The sequence below is a fragment of the Megalops cyprinoides genome, chromosome 17, assembly GCF_013368585.1.
Source record: "Megalops cyprinoides isolate fMegCyp1 chromosome 17, fMegCyp1.pri, whole genome shotgun sequence".
NCBI classification, from domain to species: Eukaryota; Metazoa; Chordata; class Actinopteri; order Elopiformes; family Megalopidae; genus Megalops; species Megalops cyprinoides.
The window spans coordinates 28,595,215-28,613,019 of NC_050599.1; the positions used below are offsets into that span (position 1 = coordinate 28,595,215).

At 41.3% G+C, this 17,805-nt stretch overlaps 1 protein-coding gene across 1 annotated transcript in view; it reads right to left on the bottom strand.

The window, feature by feature from the left end:
- LOC118791962 (protein jagged-2-like) overlaps nt 1-4,962 on the bottom strand; it is a 39,886-nt gene extending 34,924 nt beyond the window's left edge. The window contains exons 1-2 of the mRNA XM_036549559.1: nt 4,681-4,962; nt 3,772-4,092 (exon numbers count right to left, since the gene is read on the bottom strand). Of these exons, the coding sequence (XP_036405452.1) occupies nt 3,772-4,092; nt 4,681-4,749 (390 nt within the window). The 5' untranslated portion in view covers nt 4,750-4,962. The remainder of the gene's footprint in view (nt 1-3,771; nt 4,093-4,680) is intronic.
- Between the last annotated feature and the right edge of the window lie 12,843 nt (nt 4,963-17,805).

The following is a 17,805-nucleotide window of genomic DNA, read 5'->3' on the forward strand; positions in this document are numbered from 1 at the left end:
ATCAAGATAAAATACATGTATTTTGGATTTTCAAAATACAGGAAAATACATTTGTAACATTGGGCATTCTGAATTTGTACAAAATGGCAGAACATTCAGATTTTTATAATGTACATTAGGCTCTAGTGAGAGTTTGAACCCTGCTGGATGAGGAACAGGAAGTAGATTGCTACTGTATCTAAGCAAAACTGAGGAGAAAAATACTGAATGTCTTGTACAGTATGTAGAAACTTGCTCTCTGTCCAATTTTAAGACATAGCAGTTGAGACCCAACCACTTCAATTAGTAGCCTGTTTAGTTGCCTTTAAGAACAACTAACTTTTCAAATATTTCTGGTGTTAATCACCTCCTGTGTGGATGGAGTATTATTCCTCCAAATGAGAGCAATCTCTCAGCCGGATCTGAAGAGGGGAGGGTTGTGTTAAATCGAGCAAAAAGGAGCTTGATCAGTGGGTACAGCTCCAGAGAAAGCAGGTCCCTTCTGGTGTCCTCCAGAAAAAACTAAGTGGCTGCTTAGGGCCCCTGTGTCCACCAGGGGGCCCCCAAGAGCACTTGAAATGTGTTTTTTTGTGATATAATATATTTAGAGTTGTCAAAATAATGTGTTAATTTTGATGAATTAATTATAGAAAAAATAACACGTCAAAAAAAATTAACGCATAAATTAACTGTGCATTTGAGCAAATTCACACAAGAGGGAGTGCTGTTATACTGAATATCAGCACGGCTGTAATTACCTTTGGCACTCAGCTTGCAGCCTCATACCTACGACTGATTAATAGTTCCTTCAGGATAACATTTGTCAAGCAACATAAACAGTTTCTTGACTGCAGGTTAGTTAGCTAGCTAACTAGCTTCCTGCTTTTTATCATACACGAAATGGCTAGCTAGCTACTTTCTGTCAAACCTGACAGCAGGCTCGCCAGCTGGTTTTTATCATACACATAAAGGCTAGCTATACGGTAGGCAAGCAAGCCACTTTTAATCATAGCCCACTACAGGCTAGTGAGCTATTTTTTAGCATACATGGACGGGCTAGATATACGGTAGGCTTGCTAGCTAGCTATTGTTTATCATACCCAACTGCAGGCTAGGTAGGTTCTTTTATATCATACATGGAAACATATCCACATCATATACTATATATATCCACCATATATCACTGTTGGTCTATGTTGCCTAACTAATTTTAGTTTAGTTTTTTTGGCATCTAAAACGTGACACATTGACAATCATTGTCAAGGATAAAATGAGAATCTTATGGACTTATTTCCATCATTGTTCTTGCTGAGACATTTCAGATTTTTTATTTCCTCAATTCATTACGTCATAATTTTGATTGTTATGGCTATTATTGCATATGAACAGTGAAAAAATGTTCTGAATGTATGGGAAATAAAAGAGATGTTGACCTTTAAAGTTTATAATGTCTATTATCATTGGAACAGTCATCTACCAAATCCATTTGAATTTAAATATTTTTAAATGCTTCTCACGGCAAATATTGATATATGCGATTAATTTAGATTAATTAATCACAAAGCATGTAATTAATTAGATTTTTTTAATCGCTTGACAGCCATAATTATATTATGTCAATGGTAATCATACAAAAACAACAGATGTTAACAATAGCCAATAGTATTGGCGGCGCTGAGGCAGTGGGGGGCCCCAAATCAAATTCTGCTTAGGGCCCCATAAAGGCTTGGACCGGCCCTCAAAAGAAGGGTCTCTAATTGAGCTTTGCTGTGGTTTGTGATTTCTGGTCTTTCCCAGACTTATACATCTAGCTAATATTTGCTGGCTACCCATGGCTAACCAGTCTTATATGACTCTGGAGCGAATCAATATGAGGCATTAATATACATTACACGCATACGCACAGAGGAATTGAGTCTCATACGCCAGGTCTCCACTGTCCGGTATGCCAAAACTAGCATTCACGGTGGGGTATCAGACGACTTGGGGAATACACCTCACATGCAAAAACAGAACATAAATTAAGCTTGCCCGACAGGTGGCGGCCACCCGGTCTGTAAGAGGTGCTAGATATCTCTTTACAATACAGTGAAGATGGAGTTACAGTGAGCACGTATCTAACGGATGTCGTTGCAGCGGGGAAACATTCCACCAGCAATTTCATTAGCTTCCAGGGAACAGTTCGAGCCGTGAAAACAGCACAGCAACTTGGAGAAACTAGATCAAGCGACCCTCGTCACATAAACCACACATGTTTACGCAAAGGTTAGAACTGCAGTGTCCCCACTTCTATAATACAGATGATGTGCCTCTGATGCACAGAAATCCCCCGTCTTTGTGGTGGGGTAAAAACAGACTACTGTGTTACACATCAAGTTTTAGCAAACCCAAGGATGAGAGTTCGTCGGTTGTATATGAGTCGAGTGCTGAGCAATGGCAAAAACCCAGAAACCCGACAGGGATTCGGTTACCAATAACAGAGTAGTTCCACTCACTGTCGACAGACGCTCGGATGACAGGCTCCATGCAAGTGTTCAACGCTTTGCTGGGCACGCGTCCAAGGCTGAAAGCGAATACCCGCTATCTTTTGTGGCGCTTCTTCTGCAGCACCTTCGTCTTTGCCTGCTCCCTGAACAAAGACCTGCAGCTTATCTCTTACCTGACACGGGCTTCTGCCAGCAATGTCAGTTACAAGAGCATTAACCTTCGGAATTGCTCTTGTAGATTTTAGTATTGGATTGCGTTTTTTTTTATTTATCCCCGCGAGCAAGTCTCATCTAGTTAAATGCTGCCTGAAGTAAATCATCGTCAGTTTCAGTTTTCTTTGCCACCAGATAGTATTTTCCATCAGCTTTAAGGTATGCCTTGAAACAGCGTCCAATCATTCGACAAATAGTATAAACTTATACCGACGTTAGTCATTTATTATGAGAAATGGACAGCACAAATACAAACGTACATTCAAATCCAAAATACAACACCTTAATATTCATAATGATTTGTAATGAATTACATTTTAAAGGCAATCTAAGTTTGCTTTGTTTTCCAGGTATAAGTAATGCTCCTCAGTAATTTGGGCATGGCCGAGCACACACCCCATCCGCAGGGTCAGTCGCGCGCACTTCACGCGCCATCATGCCCGCCGGGCTGCCTGGCACTGGCAGCAAAACCGACGAATTCTCCTGCTGGACGGTGGTCACCTCCTTTGCACCGCCCTACTTGATGCGGGCAAGGCGGTAGTTGTTTTGTATAACGAAAAGCTCGACTTTTCCATCACAGACATAGCTACAAAAACAAAAATACCTAATATGAGTAGCAGTACTTAAAACAAAATGTAGAATAAAGATTAAAGCAGTGCGTGGTAACAGGAGGGTAATGGGTTTTTTTTTCCACGCAGGTTGAGGGTAATTTCACGCGTGAAGCCAACGATCGCTAGACTCTAAATGGATAAATCACTGGTCTTTATATCCTCCACCGGCACAGTATGCTGACTATTGCTTCAATTTGCCGTAGCATTTTTATAACATTTTATACCTCATTATACGAGCCATAAGCCCTCAGTATCAGAGATCAATGCCTCACCTCCTAATATGATGGAGCCATGACGCTCAAACCGGACCACTGTCTGCCCCAAAGAATGGTATCGACGGCCCAGCTAGCGAAACTATTACACCTATCAACGTCGTGACAGCGAACCAGCAGCCACAATTCTCGTTTGCCACACTTCCAGGAAACCTGTCACAGCATATAGCATCAATGGGAACCAAAATAACTGATTAAAAATTCACTTACCGGCCAAGCGAACTGGAAAGGAATCACAATCTTGCCAGCATCGCTGATTTTATTGGATTGGTCTTTGGTATTCTTTAAAGAAAAAGTATTTCCACCAAGGACGTCAGTAGATCCAGATCCGTAGGTGCACGCGCCCGTGGTCGTGACCTCGGTTTGGTACTCCTTCAAACAGGCTTTAAAGTAAGTGTCGCACTCGTCCCGGGTACAGCGGAGATCCAGTGCGTTTCTGCTGCCATCGCAGCACTCCCCGTCCGACAACTCGCCGTTTACATTCAGTACAGTAATCAGCTGCAGCTCAAAATAGCCGGAGGACCGGGACACCTAAAAATAACATTAAAACGGGAAATTATTGAAACTAAATAGCGTGCTTCCAAGAGCAGAACATGTAAACAGCAGCAGAGCACATTGAATATCAAAGTCAAACATCTGCTTGGTTATTTCAAACTGATGTAGCATTGGGGCGTTCTCCACAACGTGCGTTTATTGCATCGCATATCGTGTGTTACTGGGTTTCACATTGATAACATTTAGATAGTTCTTGCAGTGAATCAGTTGGACACTGTAGAGCTAAAAACTCCGAGAAAATTAGCCAACGGCTGCTCATAATTACACGACAAAGTATTAGCTTAAAATAGAATTACTAAAGCAACAACACATGAATTGAGATGTGCGTGACAGCGAACTATAAATTCAGTTTAAAGTTATCTTTCATGTTGACAGACGGAAATGCGAGATCACATGTTTTAAATGCAATACGGCTGCGTAACTCAATTGGATATCCGACCAAAATGCCGTATTCCTGAATTAATGATCTAGTCATTCAGTGTACACCTTCAAACTTTTGACTCGATTACCTGGGCACTAATTTAACCGATTTTGAATAATATTTGAAAACAGCTGTCCTTTTACCTTTGTCCATGACGTCAACAGCAGACACACTATTGAAAAGCAATTGGTAATCCTATTACTGTTCCACATGCCTCCTATCAATTAGTGTTATCATGAGTGAAAAATAAGGAGAAAAAAATGAAAAACAGCCGTTGACCGGCGACGGGATCCTCTTTTCCTGGCATGCAAAATTCAGCAGCGTTCTTTATTCCAACAGTTTTTCCAAATGAAAGATTGCATTAGATGCGTGTTGGGGAAACAGCCGACGCCGCACACCGATGGTCCAACCTCGAGTCTCTCCCTCTGTCAAATCACTCTACAGCAACTGATATGTTTCACAGCTAAAACCAAGCATGAAGATGTTCTCGTGATTGACAGCAAAAGTGGCCACTCACGAAACCGGGTCCTGGCACTTAGCGAAGGGCTGCTATAAGACAACCAACAGAAGAGAGGCGGGATAATACCAGAAACTTGTTTTGCGTGTGTTGATTAGGAGAGAAGACGTGAGTTCGCGTTTGCTTTTCAACGCGCATGTTTAAAAACTACATTATTACGCTAACACGGGGCAGAGAAGCGTTCGTTCGCGCTATGAATCTATAGCAGACCCTCGCTGAAGCCCAATACGCATGTGAAGTTTCCAGCTAATTACAATTGTCGGTCCGCGCGCTCACCTGCATATCAATCTCCACATATTTCACTGCAAGGAATTCGTTTTTAATCAAATCTTACCAAAATCAAATGGTATCATGCAGGGAAGTTGTTTTCGTTTTTATACACTAAATGCACTGCTAATTTGTCGTTATTATACTATGTGTTTTAGGTTAAAGTTCCACGGTGCCAAGAGTGTCTTAGCCTGTATGGCTTTTCAAAAGGAAAACGGTAGACCGCATACAATTTCCTGTGTGCATTCCTTATAACGATGACGTCTTCTTGTATCACCAGCCGTGACAGATAGCCTACGTAAACATAAATCTTTCAAGACTAAAATCATGATAGTAAGACACCTCGCAATATCTGAAGAACTGTACGACAGTACTATAAACAGAGCAAGCAGGAGGTAAACATAACCGCAGTCGCTTAGTTACTCTCCCGCCTCTCTCTGCTTAGAAATGACCCTGGCCATCAGCGCCCTCTAGAGTACATTTGCGTAATACCAGCGACATGGCTGCGGCAATTGACCAATACGGGTGCCACCATGTATTGATAATCAGGACACAGCACACAACAACAAGCCAGTTCCAATCCTTGAGCTGGTCGCATTCCGCACTCCCTCATGGTCATGGTCGTGTTTCAGCAACGGATTGCTTCCCATACTTTCAGATGCTGGAATTCCCCATCCCCGCCCCGAGGGATCTGAAATCACACATGCTGGGAGAGCATATGCATGCCACAGTCGCTCAGGACAACACACAAAAGGCAGGTGCTTACAGCCCAGGATACACATTTATAAGTAGGTAATTATTATTACTCCCTGAGTTGTTCCAGTGATAGTGATCACCTCCACATGTAAAGTGCAGCCTCTCTGCATACAATAATTGAAGAAAGAAATACCTTGGAATATTGTTTATGACTGAGCACGATACCACCCTCTGCTTTCCTTCCTGTCCTGGCTTAAGTAGTTCCAGTGATACTGCACACTGTTCTCCAGGACACCGAGACTGCAGTGGAACAGTGATACTGCACACTGTTCTCCAGGACACCGAGACTGCAGTGGAACACTGATACTGCACACTGTTCTCCAGGACACCGAGACTGCAGTGGAACACTGATATTGCAGAGTGTTCTCTAGGACAGTGAAGGCTGGTTTATGTTTCAAATTTGTATGCAAACACCGTTGCATACACAGCCATGGCAGCACCCTCTGCCAGCTGAGGACCCTTTATACTTACTGCATTTTCACAGGGCAATATGTGTTTGTATGTATCAATCAAAAACTAGTTAGCACTGAGCCATTGTTCCCACTGGTCAATTTGTGCTCCAGTAGACACTTTAACTGTGTAAGTGCAGACTCAGTTCTGCGCATGGTTATCATCTAAAATGTAGTCACCTTTGATGAAGGCTTCTGCTGAGCAATTGAATAACGTGATAATGTGGCAAAATCCAAGACTGAAACCCAATGACTTGGGTCAAAATTCCAATGGTGTATTTAGGGCAGAGACCACAAGAAGCTTTTTGGTCTAAAAACAGAAGGGGGATTAGCTCATCCAGTAAATCCTACGACCGACCCCAAAGATAATGCAAGTGATCCTACCCCTCCAGCAGTCTTTCTGCTGGCCGGGGAGTTTTTTTGGCTTGATGAAGCAAATGAACAGACATTGCTATAACACAGCAAACAGCAGCAACACAGACACGCACAATACACCCACACACCTCCTCTCTGCCAGGAAGAAACAGGAAGCCCCATTTCCTTCTGGCCTGTCCTCTGTGTGTGTTTGACCAAAATCTTCAAAGCCTGAACCCCGCCCCCACGGTGCCCACAACTGTGGATGCTGATGGACTGCATCACTCCCTACCCACATCCACCCCAACTTCCAATCCCCAAGATCTTGGATGTCCTGCACAGTCCCAGGCACTCCACCTATCCACTTACATTTGGCGCACACACACTCTTCCCCAGAGCAACTTCCAGACGAAGGGAGCTTTATCCAGGGTAACATGCATAGCTTTCATTCTCATATAGTTTACATTTTACATGTAAAAGACTGGATACTTGGGCAATTTGGGGTAAGCAGGTACCGTAAAAAGGTACCCTTCCAGTACTTGATCCTGAAACCCTTAGGGTCATGGGCTCATCTTCCATCACCACTAGGCCCCACTGGCACACTTGGCCTTGATGGGTTAGTTCATCCTAGGAGAATGTGAGTAATGGCCTTGTTGGATGCAACACCTCACAAATACAAAAGGCAAGGAAACAGAGTTACATGGACCACCCCCTCCCCTGCCTCTAAACTGTAGTCGGGTAGACCCCTCCCCGACCCCCATCCCCACCTCAGTGATGCGTTGGAGGATCAGCTGTTTCTGTCAGCTGCCAGGACAGAAAGAAAAACAAATAAGCACAAGGGACTCTTCCACTAAAAAAAAGAAAAAAGAAGATGAATTGTCAGCTGTGATATGATGAATCTACTGCTTTTCTCTGTGAATCCAGCATTTGTAACTGCGCAGACAGATTGTGAAGCTTTTTCTTCTCATATCTGTGTAGACAGACTGCAAAGCTTCACCTTCTCAGATCTGCGCAGACAGACTGCAAAGCTTCACCTTCTCAGATCTGCGCAGACAGACTGCAAAGCTTTGCCCTCTCATGTCTGCACAGACTGCAAAATGTCATAGACTCTGGTCTGTGCAGACAGACTGCAAAATCCTATAAATAGTGTCTCACAGAGCTGCACAGGCCAGGAGAAAGACAGACCATGTGAGCACCTACCTGCCCTTGTGAAGAGGCTGTGGGTTATATGACTGGGGAATTATAGGAATGCTCTGGGAGCCCCCACCCATCTTCCTAAAATGACAGGATCATAGTAAGATATTCTGTTATGTTTCTTTTCACACCCCATTTGCATACAGCTGGATGGCGTGTGGTGAACGCGTATTAGATATCTTCTCGCATTGTTAGATGTGGGTACGATATGGCCATGCTGGAAGGGCCCGTCACAGCTGGGAAAGGCAGAGGGGAGTGGCATTACAGACAGGTGACACCCACAACAGCCAGCACAGATGTCCCCTCTCGCACCCACAATGGGAGCCATTATGAACCTGGTGTGTTAAATTACATATGAAAGCATTTCTACACTCTCTCTCACTCTATCTCACTCTCTCCTGTGTCTGGGTGGTGAACCATAGCATGCAGTGACATTTTCAGGAGTGCAATCTCATCGCCAGCAAACACCAATTTTGCCATCTGCCACCCACGTAGTATGACACCTGTGGCAGCTCCAGTGCCTAACAGGTCACCTGACACACTGTGACAAGGATGAGCTTTCTGCTGTTGGGCCCACCCGCCCATCATGATTGGTGAATGAGTTCAGATACTTGAGTGATTGACAGGTGACATTCAATGGTACACACATTACATGATATGACATTCGCATAACAGATGCTCTTATCAAGCAACAAACAACGCAGCCATCTCACACTAACAACACATCTCACACAAATTACACATGCTCAGATATTGCATGCACAAATAGAATTCAGTTGCACTGAAGTGTCTCTCCAAATGTAATAAAAAAAAACTCTCCTTGAAATAAATTCAAACTGACTGAAAAATGTATTCATTATATGAGATTATGTTAAAACTAGAAGTGTACTGATGAGAGCATTTAGTGTGGAGGGCTTCTTGTATTAATATTAGAAATGCTTAAATCTAGATTAAATTCTACAGGAGAAGCAGCTGAAGAATCAGTGAAATGGTAATTGAAAATTATTTGAATATAATTCATAGAGCTGGACCTTAATATTCAGCTATTCAGATATTCATTCATTGGGTAGGTATTTGGTTTTAAATTTTGGAATTCTGATATTTGTTTTTTTAATAGCTAAATATAGGCTATCAATAAAGGCAAACTGCAAAATACATTTTGTCAGCACATTCTTGTACTATATTTATACTTTTTAATTGCACTGTTAAAATGTGGAAATATATACCAGCTTGGGTGTCTGACATCCCTCTCATTCACAGCAGTGAACATCACGGTGATGGGAAATAAAAAGTAGCCAGCGATCGCTGAGCTTGTGCTTTGGGACTCAAATGGAGGGTCTAATTGTTTTGACCGACTCCTAGCCAAATTTGTCACCCTGTAAGGATGCTAGCCACAGCGATGCCATGCTTCTCTCTGCTTCCAGTGGGGCGTGAGACCATTTTTAAATACCGGGGCTCCGTAAGCAGTGACGGCGATGAGTGTATAGGATGGGTTAAATGCAGAGGACAAATTTTGTTCAAATGTATGCGAGTACTGAGAAACAACAATAAAGAAATTATAAATAAATGTAAATCTTATAAATATAGATCTCAAATTTGTTGGAGCTAGTATGCTGTTCACAGCGCTTTGTCAGATTCGGAGCATATTATTATGAGCATTTATGTAGGTCTATAATTTATCCATGATAAGAAAAATTGTCACAAGCTGTTATGTCACAAAAAATGCAGATAGGACCTTGTTCAACCAAACCCCTCGGGATTACAAACATGCATAAAACACACCAAACCTATTGGAAAATGTTTTGTATTAACAAATAACAATACAAACAACAATACTGTTGAATAACAGAATCCTTAAAATTAATGCCTTTAATTAAACCGAAAGACACGTGTTGCAGCGCTGTCCATTTCAGCCGAGAACGGAGAAATGTCTGGCTGAGTCTTTCCCGAGTCATGCTCAGCCGCCCCTGCCTCCCAACGGCATTACGATTCCACCTAATTTCGATTGATTTCAAGCTCCAAAACTAGGGGTGTTTCAAACTAATGAATTTTTTTGTGTGCAACATCACAGTGTGGATGTAGTGTGGTGTGTTGTCGTATTTTTGCCTGTAATTCACTAATGAAACTTTGGAATCCTGTAGGCCTAACGGAAGTTGAAGAGGAGAAGAGGAAACTGAAGAGGAAGAGCACATTATTCATCCTCTTTGGGAGCAGAACTCATAGCTGTACTCATATTACGAAGCTGCCAGTGACTTCTGAGGGTATCCTACCTACAGACGGGCAAAGGATTGTGTGCACACACGTACCATACAATTAGCGGGAAGCAGTGCGAGTTCAAAGGCTGGTGTCGGCGGCATCCTGTTTGGCCGGAACAGACGAGATGCCACTCACATCCTGGCTCACGCGAAGGATTTCAGCCAGCGTCTCGCCAGGAGCTGTTATTTTCACAGCTCACAGGAAAAGAGTTTACAGATTTGGCTGGGATGAGCGGGTAATGACAACACTGTACTTTTCAGGAGTCACGGGAAAAACATTTACGGTTTTGACAGGCGGATAATGACGAAGGATCCACACTCACCCATCCTGTCACACCTGTCCTTGCAGAGCCGAAGCAAAATAAAATTTGTGCCCTGGGGGGCTGAGTTATTACATAAACTGACTCAACATATTTCTTCCTTTAACCATGTATCATTACAACATGGGGGGGGGCATTGGTAGACAATGCAATATCAACCCTTATGACAGAAAATACAACATGTCTTCTGAGTGCCGGTATACAGTATCTTCATGTGTTTATGTCCATGTCTGGTAGTCACCGCATGTGATTGCCTAAATGCACGTTCCCCTTGGGTCTCTCTTGTGTCTGTGCCAGAAGTTAGTGGGTGATAGGATGAGGGTGAGTATCACGGGCATCAGGGGACACAGATGTACCTTCACCTCTGTAAATTAATTTCTGTGTTGTGTAACAATGAAGTTGTCCCCCATAGAGGGGGTGGGTATTGACAGGTCAATAAAAAATACATTGATCACTGCCAACTTATGTATCCACTTTCAGACATTGGAGGATGACATAAAACACATTATCTCTTGTATTGACAGACGGATCTGGTACTTGCAATGAATGAGTGAATGAATGAATACTGAAGGGGGTGACCGAATCTCACCCTTCACTGTTAAGTAATATCAGTCCACCTGAAAGATTTCACCCAGTGTTCCTTGTTGTAGGTGGGGGTCTTACAGACTGTTGACAGACCCACATAAGACTTATGGGAGAGGGCACTGTCTTGCCTTCTTTTATGTCGAAAACCACAAAGGTGGTGTCAAGTGACAGAAGCCTGACACGTGCAGGAAACCCTACCTCAGCAATCATAACCTGCCCTCATTCCCTCATAGCTTCACAAAGACACTACATCACACAGGTGATGATGACAACGGCAGCAATTCTGGAGACTCACAATAAGGGTACAAAGACAAAGGGGATCGCAAGTCCAAAAACAGGGGTTCCTTTGAACAGAAACCCATTTACGCTGTAACGCGATAACTTGTACCAACGGCACTAGCATTGTCCAAATGTCTGTTTATATTTTAACTTTCCCGTCCATTTTATTCCTGCTAACCACCACACACAGGCACAGAGAATCGCACTGCACCGTTTAAGAGAAAGGCTACAACATAACAGTGACTCCAGCCCAGAGTATTGTATAACCATAGATGGGCACAGTATGGAAAATTTTACCATCGTTTTCAGTTTTGCAACTCGCACACCTGGCTCCAGTCAAATAGAGGCTCAGCACATAGTTGGCAGTCATTTCAACCTCCTCGTCTTAATGGGAAAAAAAAAAAAAAAAATTCAAATAGGCTGGCACAAACAATGATTACGAATGAGTAACAAAGATACTTTATGTGTCTTCGGACAGTTTAAGAGATTCTCAATCTAAGTACATTTCAACTCACATTTAATACACTAAATATTTACACAGCATTTCAGGTTAAAACACCCAAGTTCCCTGGACCTGGTTTGAAAGACTGTTCTACATAAAGGTAAGATGAGAATCAGGCGGTCTGTAAACTCGCACAGCAAGAGAGCCGGACCCTTTTATTTACAATTCAACGTAATTGCAACTCAACCAAACAGTACAGAGCACATGCAATACCTCTTTTACAATGCAAAGTATCTTAAGATGAAAAAATGTGATATGTTAGAAAAAACATCCATAACAGATTAAACATACAAAATCAAGGCAACACAAACAGAAGTATTACATAATTATCACTTACAAATTCACTTTGAATCAAGCATACACAGATCTCAAGATACTCAAAAAACACTGGCATATCACATAAACTTGAATGAGAAGCTCATTTCAACACTGTTTCTCATGAACCTGATTAAATAAATTTTAAAAAATCAGTGCAAGCTACATAAAAACAACCTTTAAATAAAAGATCCGCAATAAGACATTGACGTGGTTTGGAACATTAGCGACGGTGTGTCTCGGTGTCCATTCCTCTGTGCCTTGGTCCTCCTTTTCAGCTGGATGCTAGCCAACTATCTCTAATGGCTTTATCGTTTCCAAACACCTTTCAAATTGTGGTAAGACTTTCCATCTTTCCTGTGTGCTTACAATTAGTTAATGTGCATTTACAGGTAAACACTGAAAATGCTCATATGACCAGTGAGGAAAACAAACATGGTAGCTATTCATACAATTAAAAAGACAGACAGACAAAATTAATTTCAACATAATGGACACATCAATTATAAATCAATATGATCAAAGTGCAGTCCCACCAGCTCCAGGCAAGTGGTGTGGAGAAAGGTTGAATAATTATAGGCCAAAACATGAGGTTTTAAAGACTCTATTTAACAAGATATTTATGAAGTGGGGAAAGCCTGAATCTGAAATTAGGTTTAATCATGCTGTGCCATTATGTGGTTATTTGAGGTTTCAAAGCCACCATGAGAACGACCGCACCAAGCCGTGCTCTCTCAAACTATGGGAGGGACAGTTCCTGGTGAGGTGACAACCAAAAACAATGCTGAGAACACTAAATGAGAAGAGGGATTCACAACTGTGAGAAAAATTCATACACGTTTGATTGAAGATAAAAAAATGATGGATTTGGGTGTCATTCGTCTCTTGGGCCTCTACTCTGTGTTTGACTGTCATACAGGTGTGTACAAAGGCGAGCAGTGTTTCTGAAAAAAGCAGGCTAGAGCCACTGGACCTTCTTCTTTTCAATCATATACAGTCAAATATGCTATCGAAAATATAAGGGACATAACAATGCAACCAATTTATATGTTGATGTGTACAGCATACATTTAAAAATATAGAAATGATTGCAATTTTCATTCATGCAATATATATGTACATATTGCAGAATCAATTTCCACAATATTTTATTTTACAGAGCTGTATATAATGTACAAAAATGCATACATGAAAGACAGCAATAACATATATTTTTAAATATGCACAGTATGTGTGGACATATGAATCCCTTATATTTTGGATTGTTATATTTTCACATGTATTTTTTTAAGCTTTTAGGAACTTGATCAGGCCCATGTGACCTTCAGTTCTGAGATATCTGGCTCTGTAAGAGAGAAGCCATTCCTTCCCCAGAAGCAACAGACACACCCCATACTTTCACTTCTAGACTGACACCTGCAAAGTACTCCAGCATGATTCAGGATGGTGGTAATTCCCCTGTCTTTGCATGAAGTGTCATGATAAGAAAGCGTAAGAAAAATGAGAGGAGGACAATGAGAAGCAAAGTGAACTTGTCAGGTGCCAATTCTTTTACGCATAGCCTTTTTCATAGAGTGTGCGCTTATGTACTGTCTCACTATTCTGTTAAAACACAGGACTTGCCAGGATGTAAAGAGTTAATCTACAGTTTTGGCAACAACGTCTTAACCTTAACCTTAGCCGCTATTCAAACGGATTAACTCATCTGATTAATTATTGTACAGTACTGCTGGACCAAAGGGGGAAAAAACTGGATGACAGATGGAGGAATTGAGGATTGCGTTTATACAGCATCTTTCAAGGATATGAAAGTGCTTTAAAGTGAAGCAGGGGTTACACACCTCAGCTACCATTGATGATTAAGCTGTTCTGCACCAGAGTGCTCACCACACATCAGTCGAACCCGATTCAAGTCTTGCAGCAGCTCCGTATTGTGTGAATACAAAAACGGTGTGCGTATGCCACTGATACACGCAATCCCTGAATGTCCCCTGCCTCCGTCAAAGCTTCATGACCTGAAATGTCAGCGATTGCTTTTTTAGTGTGTAGCCATAAATTTATATAATTTACTATTTTACAGTGCCTTGTGTTGTTATTAATGTCATTATTTTGTATGTATTAATTAATTAACAATTAAGACTCATTTCCTTATGGACCCTTATAGGGGACAGACCTAGTTATTTAGAGGACTAGCAATGTTGTTTTTTTTTTTTTTAGAGCCTGATTAGAGGGAGATTGTGAGGGAATATACGCTGTCCCTGCCGTGCTGTGGAGAAATAAAGATCACAGAGGGAACTTTACTTCCTCTTGTAACCGCCTTGTTTGTACCCCCGTCCTCCCAAGGGTCAAGCATAGTAAAAGCCCACAATATTCCCAAGAATTAGGGTTACAAGTGCTTGATTGTTTCCGAGCTCCCAAATCCCGCGTTCCGTTTTGAAGTCTGAAACTGAAACCAGATAGCTGCCCGCACACTTTGGGGCAGTACTACTTTGAAATGATTTATACTCAGAATCACTGATTCAGTAGAGCATCCTTTTGACTTGGAGGCGAAATAATTTATTAGCATTCTTGGTTTTTGAAAGCTCCAAAATGCTGTGTGAGGTCGGGACACGTAAAATACAACTGAAAATACTTCAATCTGCGATCAAAAGGGTTTTTTTTCCCTGTGGTACCTCTTGTTATTTACGAGCCGCATTTAAGCCAGGTGTCGTCTCCCGTTTTTCATTTTTGACAACATGTACAAAACACGGGTACGTATCGTTTCTCCCCTCCCCTCACAGGAATAACTCCTGATCCCAGCTGCAGCCTAAGTCTAAATTGCAAATGTCCCCTCCCACAAACAGCGGTATTCTTCTTAACATGATTTTCCAGCGTTATGTTAAACACTATAACAGAGTCTTTCAATAACAGTATCCTATCTCATTTGGACAGAATTCAAGTTAGCAGTTCAATAGTTAAGAATAGGGCTGTGTGACATGACCAAAATCTCATATCCCGATATAGGTCATTTCATATCCCAATAACGATACATATCACGATTTAGTACATTTTCTGTAAATTCAATGAATAAATAGTTTATATAAAATGGCCACATGGGAAGGGCTATTTCTGATTATATTTTGAATTATATTCTCAACAAATAATAGGTACTTACTTATATTTGATTATTTTTCTCCTTTTATTTAGAACCTTTGTGCACATTTTCAATTTACGCCTCGTTTCCATATAGCTCTGTGTACGTATGCGAATCAACCGGAAGTCCATTCATTCCCATGGGAACCTAAGTGATCTCCGATGTGTTTGCGAAACTCCTCCTTCCGTTTTTTAGGTCCAGAATTTGCCTTCGAGTGCGTTGAAAAAACTGAACTTTTGCGGCGGATTTCGGAGATACCGTATGCATTGTGTGCCAGGAAGTTAATGGCATTGGAAAAACAAATTAGACGGCCTATTTCCTTCAATTCAGTTGCTTGACTAGTGATCGAAGTTAAATAAAAGTGAGGATTCATTAAACATATTTTGAAGAAAGAATCTGCGTTGTCAGGCAACCTTTTGCATCGACATAAACACTGTGCTTTAACCAGTAATCTTAAGAAATACAGATCATCTTTATCACATTGATATGAAAACGCTACCTCTCTCCCATTCTACCGCTGTGATTTCCCTCCATTATATTGCCGCTCATTTGACATACAGGTGTTGTTTCACCGTTGCATTCGTTCCATGATGACACCGACACGAGTGAGAGTTACGTTTTGATCCATCTCCTTTTCCTTGCGTTGAACACTAGAGGGAATATTGCCTATATTATACTGAATTACGGACACCAAACAAAACTGTGGAAATGAGGCGTAACCCTTTCGTGCGTACGGTCACACCGGTGTGATTTGCCGGTGCGATTAAAACACGAGATTGGAAAAAATTCTAGCTAATTTTAGCTTTGAGGAAACAGCGATTTAACGTTAAAAATATAGCAAATGCTAACTGAAAACTAGGAGAAGCTTAATAACGCTAATGAAAACATAACGAACCATGTAATGTAACACGCGCACTACATAGCATAAAAATAAGTTACGTGCGAAAGGGCTAAGCAAGTAACAAAATATAAAACACTTTTCAACTATTCCCTGCTCCGGGCTCCTGTCCGGAGCTGTAGCCCAAGCGTCTCATCTCGTTTTCCAGTCCTGCTACCTCGCTGCCCTGCCCATCAAAGCCAACTGCATTCCAAGACCCGGACATCCTAGGAGACATTCTTATAATCACTCTACTGTTAACTGCTATTGTTTGTCAATAACAAATGTACATTGCATAATTTTGTGTCTAACTCTATCTGCCCAGTGCCGGCCAGAAGCAGATGGGCCCCCCCATGAGCCCGGTTCTGCTCAAGGTTTCTTCCTGATAGGGAGTTTTTCCTTGCCACTGTTGCCTTGTTGGCTTGCTCTCAGGGGGTCTCAGGCCTGGGAACAATGTAAAGCTGCTTTGCGACAACTTGTGTTGTAAAAAGCGCTATACAAATAAAAATGAATTGAATTGAATTGAACTATAGTTCTGTCACGTTTACTCTCCTCCATGTTTGTGTTGCCTTCATGCAAATTTCCTGCCTGCATCTGTGCGTGTGGAAGAACGCAAAGCGTCGTCCAAATGACGAAAAATATTGCCGTAAAGTGTGTGATTTGCGACACAACGAAATAAACGGTAGTAATAGAGCATAATATGAAACGATAGCCGTTTTCTATCCTCACACGATATATATCGTCATATCGAACAGCCCGAGTTAAGAAGTAGTACCTACAAGCCAATCTATGGTAAAATCTGAAATACAGAATTCAAGGATTTATTTATTGCACATCCAAACATAGAAAACGTATTACAAAGATCTTAATTACTGCTACTTTTATATAAGCATACGAAATTTTATCAATGTTTTGAAAATTTTATATTGTAATATATATTATTTATTTATTTATTGTTTTCTTACAAAATATTCTGCTATATATTCATGCTATGCAAAATGGAAGAGGCCATTGAGAATTTCTTTTGAAATATATGAATTCAGTGTTTTGAAAATCATTTAATTATGCATTTCATATTATTACCGCCGGGGAAGAAGATATGGCTGACCGGCACTTCATTTCATACTCTACAAAGCGCGATACAAAGAACTGCTTCGGAGGGACTTTCAGATATCGAAGAATACTCGCCGTTTGCGGTCATTAAGGTATATGTACGGAAATCGCATCACGGTTAAGTGTGTCAGTTGTATTGGAGTGCCTCACAATGTTACAGTACACGGAACTTTCCGGAACTGAGATCTGAAACAATTCCTTAATTTGAAAGAAAATTCAAGTTTTTTTCCTAGAAAAATGTTGTTTCATTGATTCACAGTACACCTAATAGAACTAAGCAAATTTCTTTAAAAAATGGTAACATCAGTTTTTTTGACATGAATCTCAATAACAACAAAAAATGAGTGCAGTT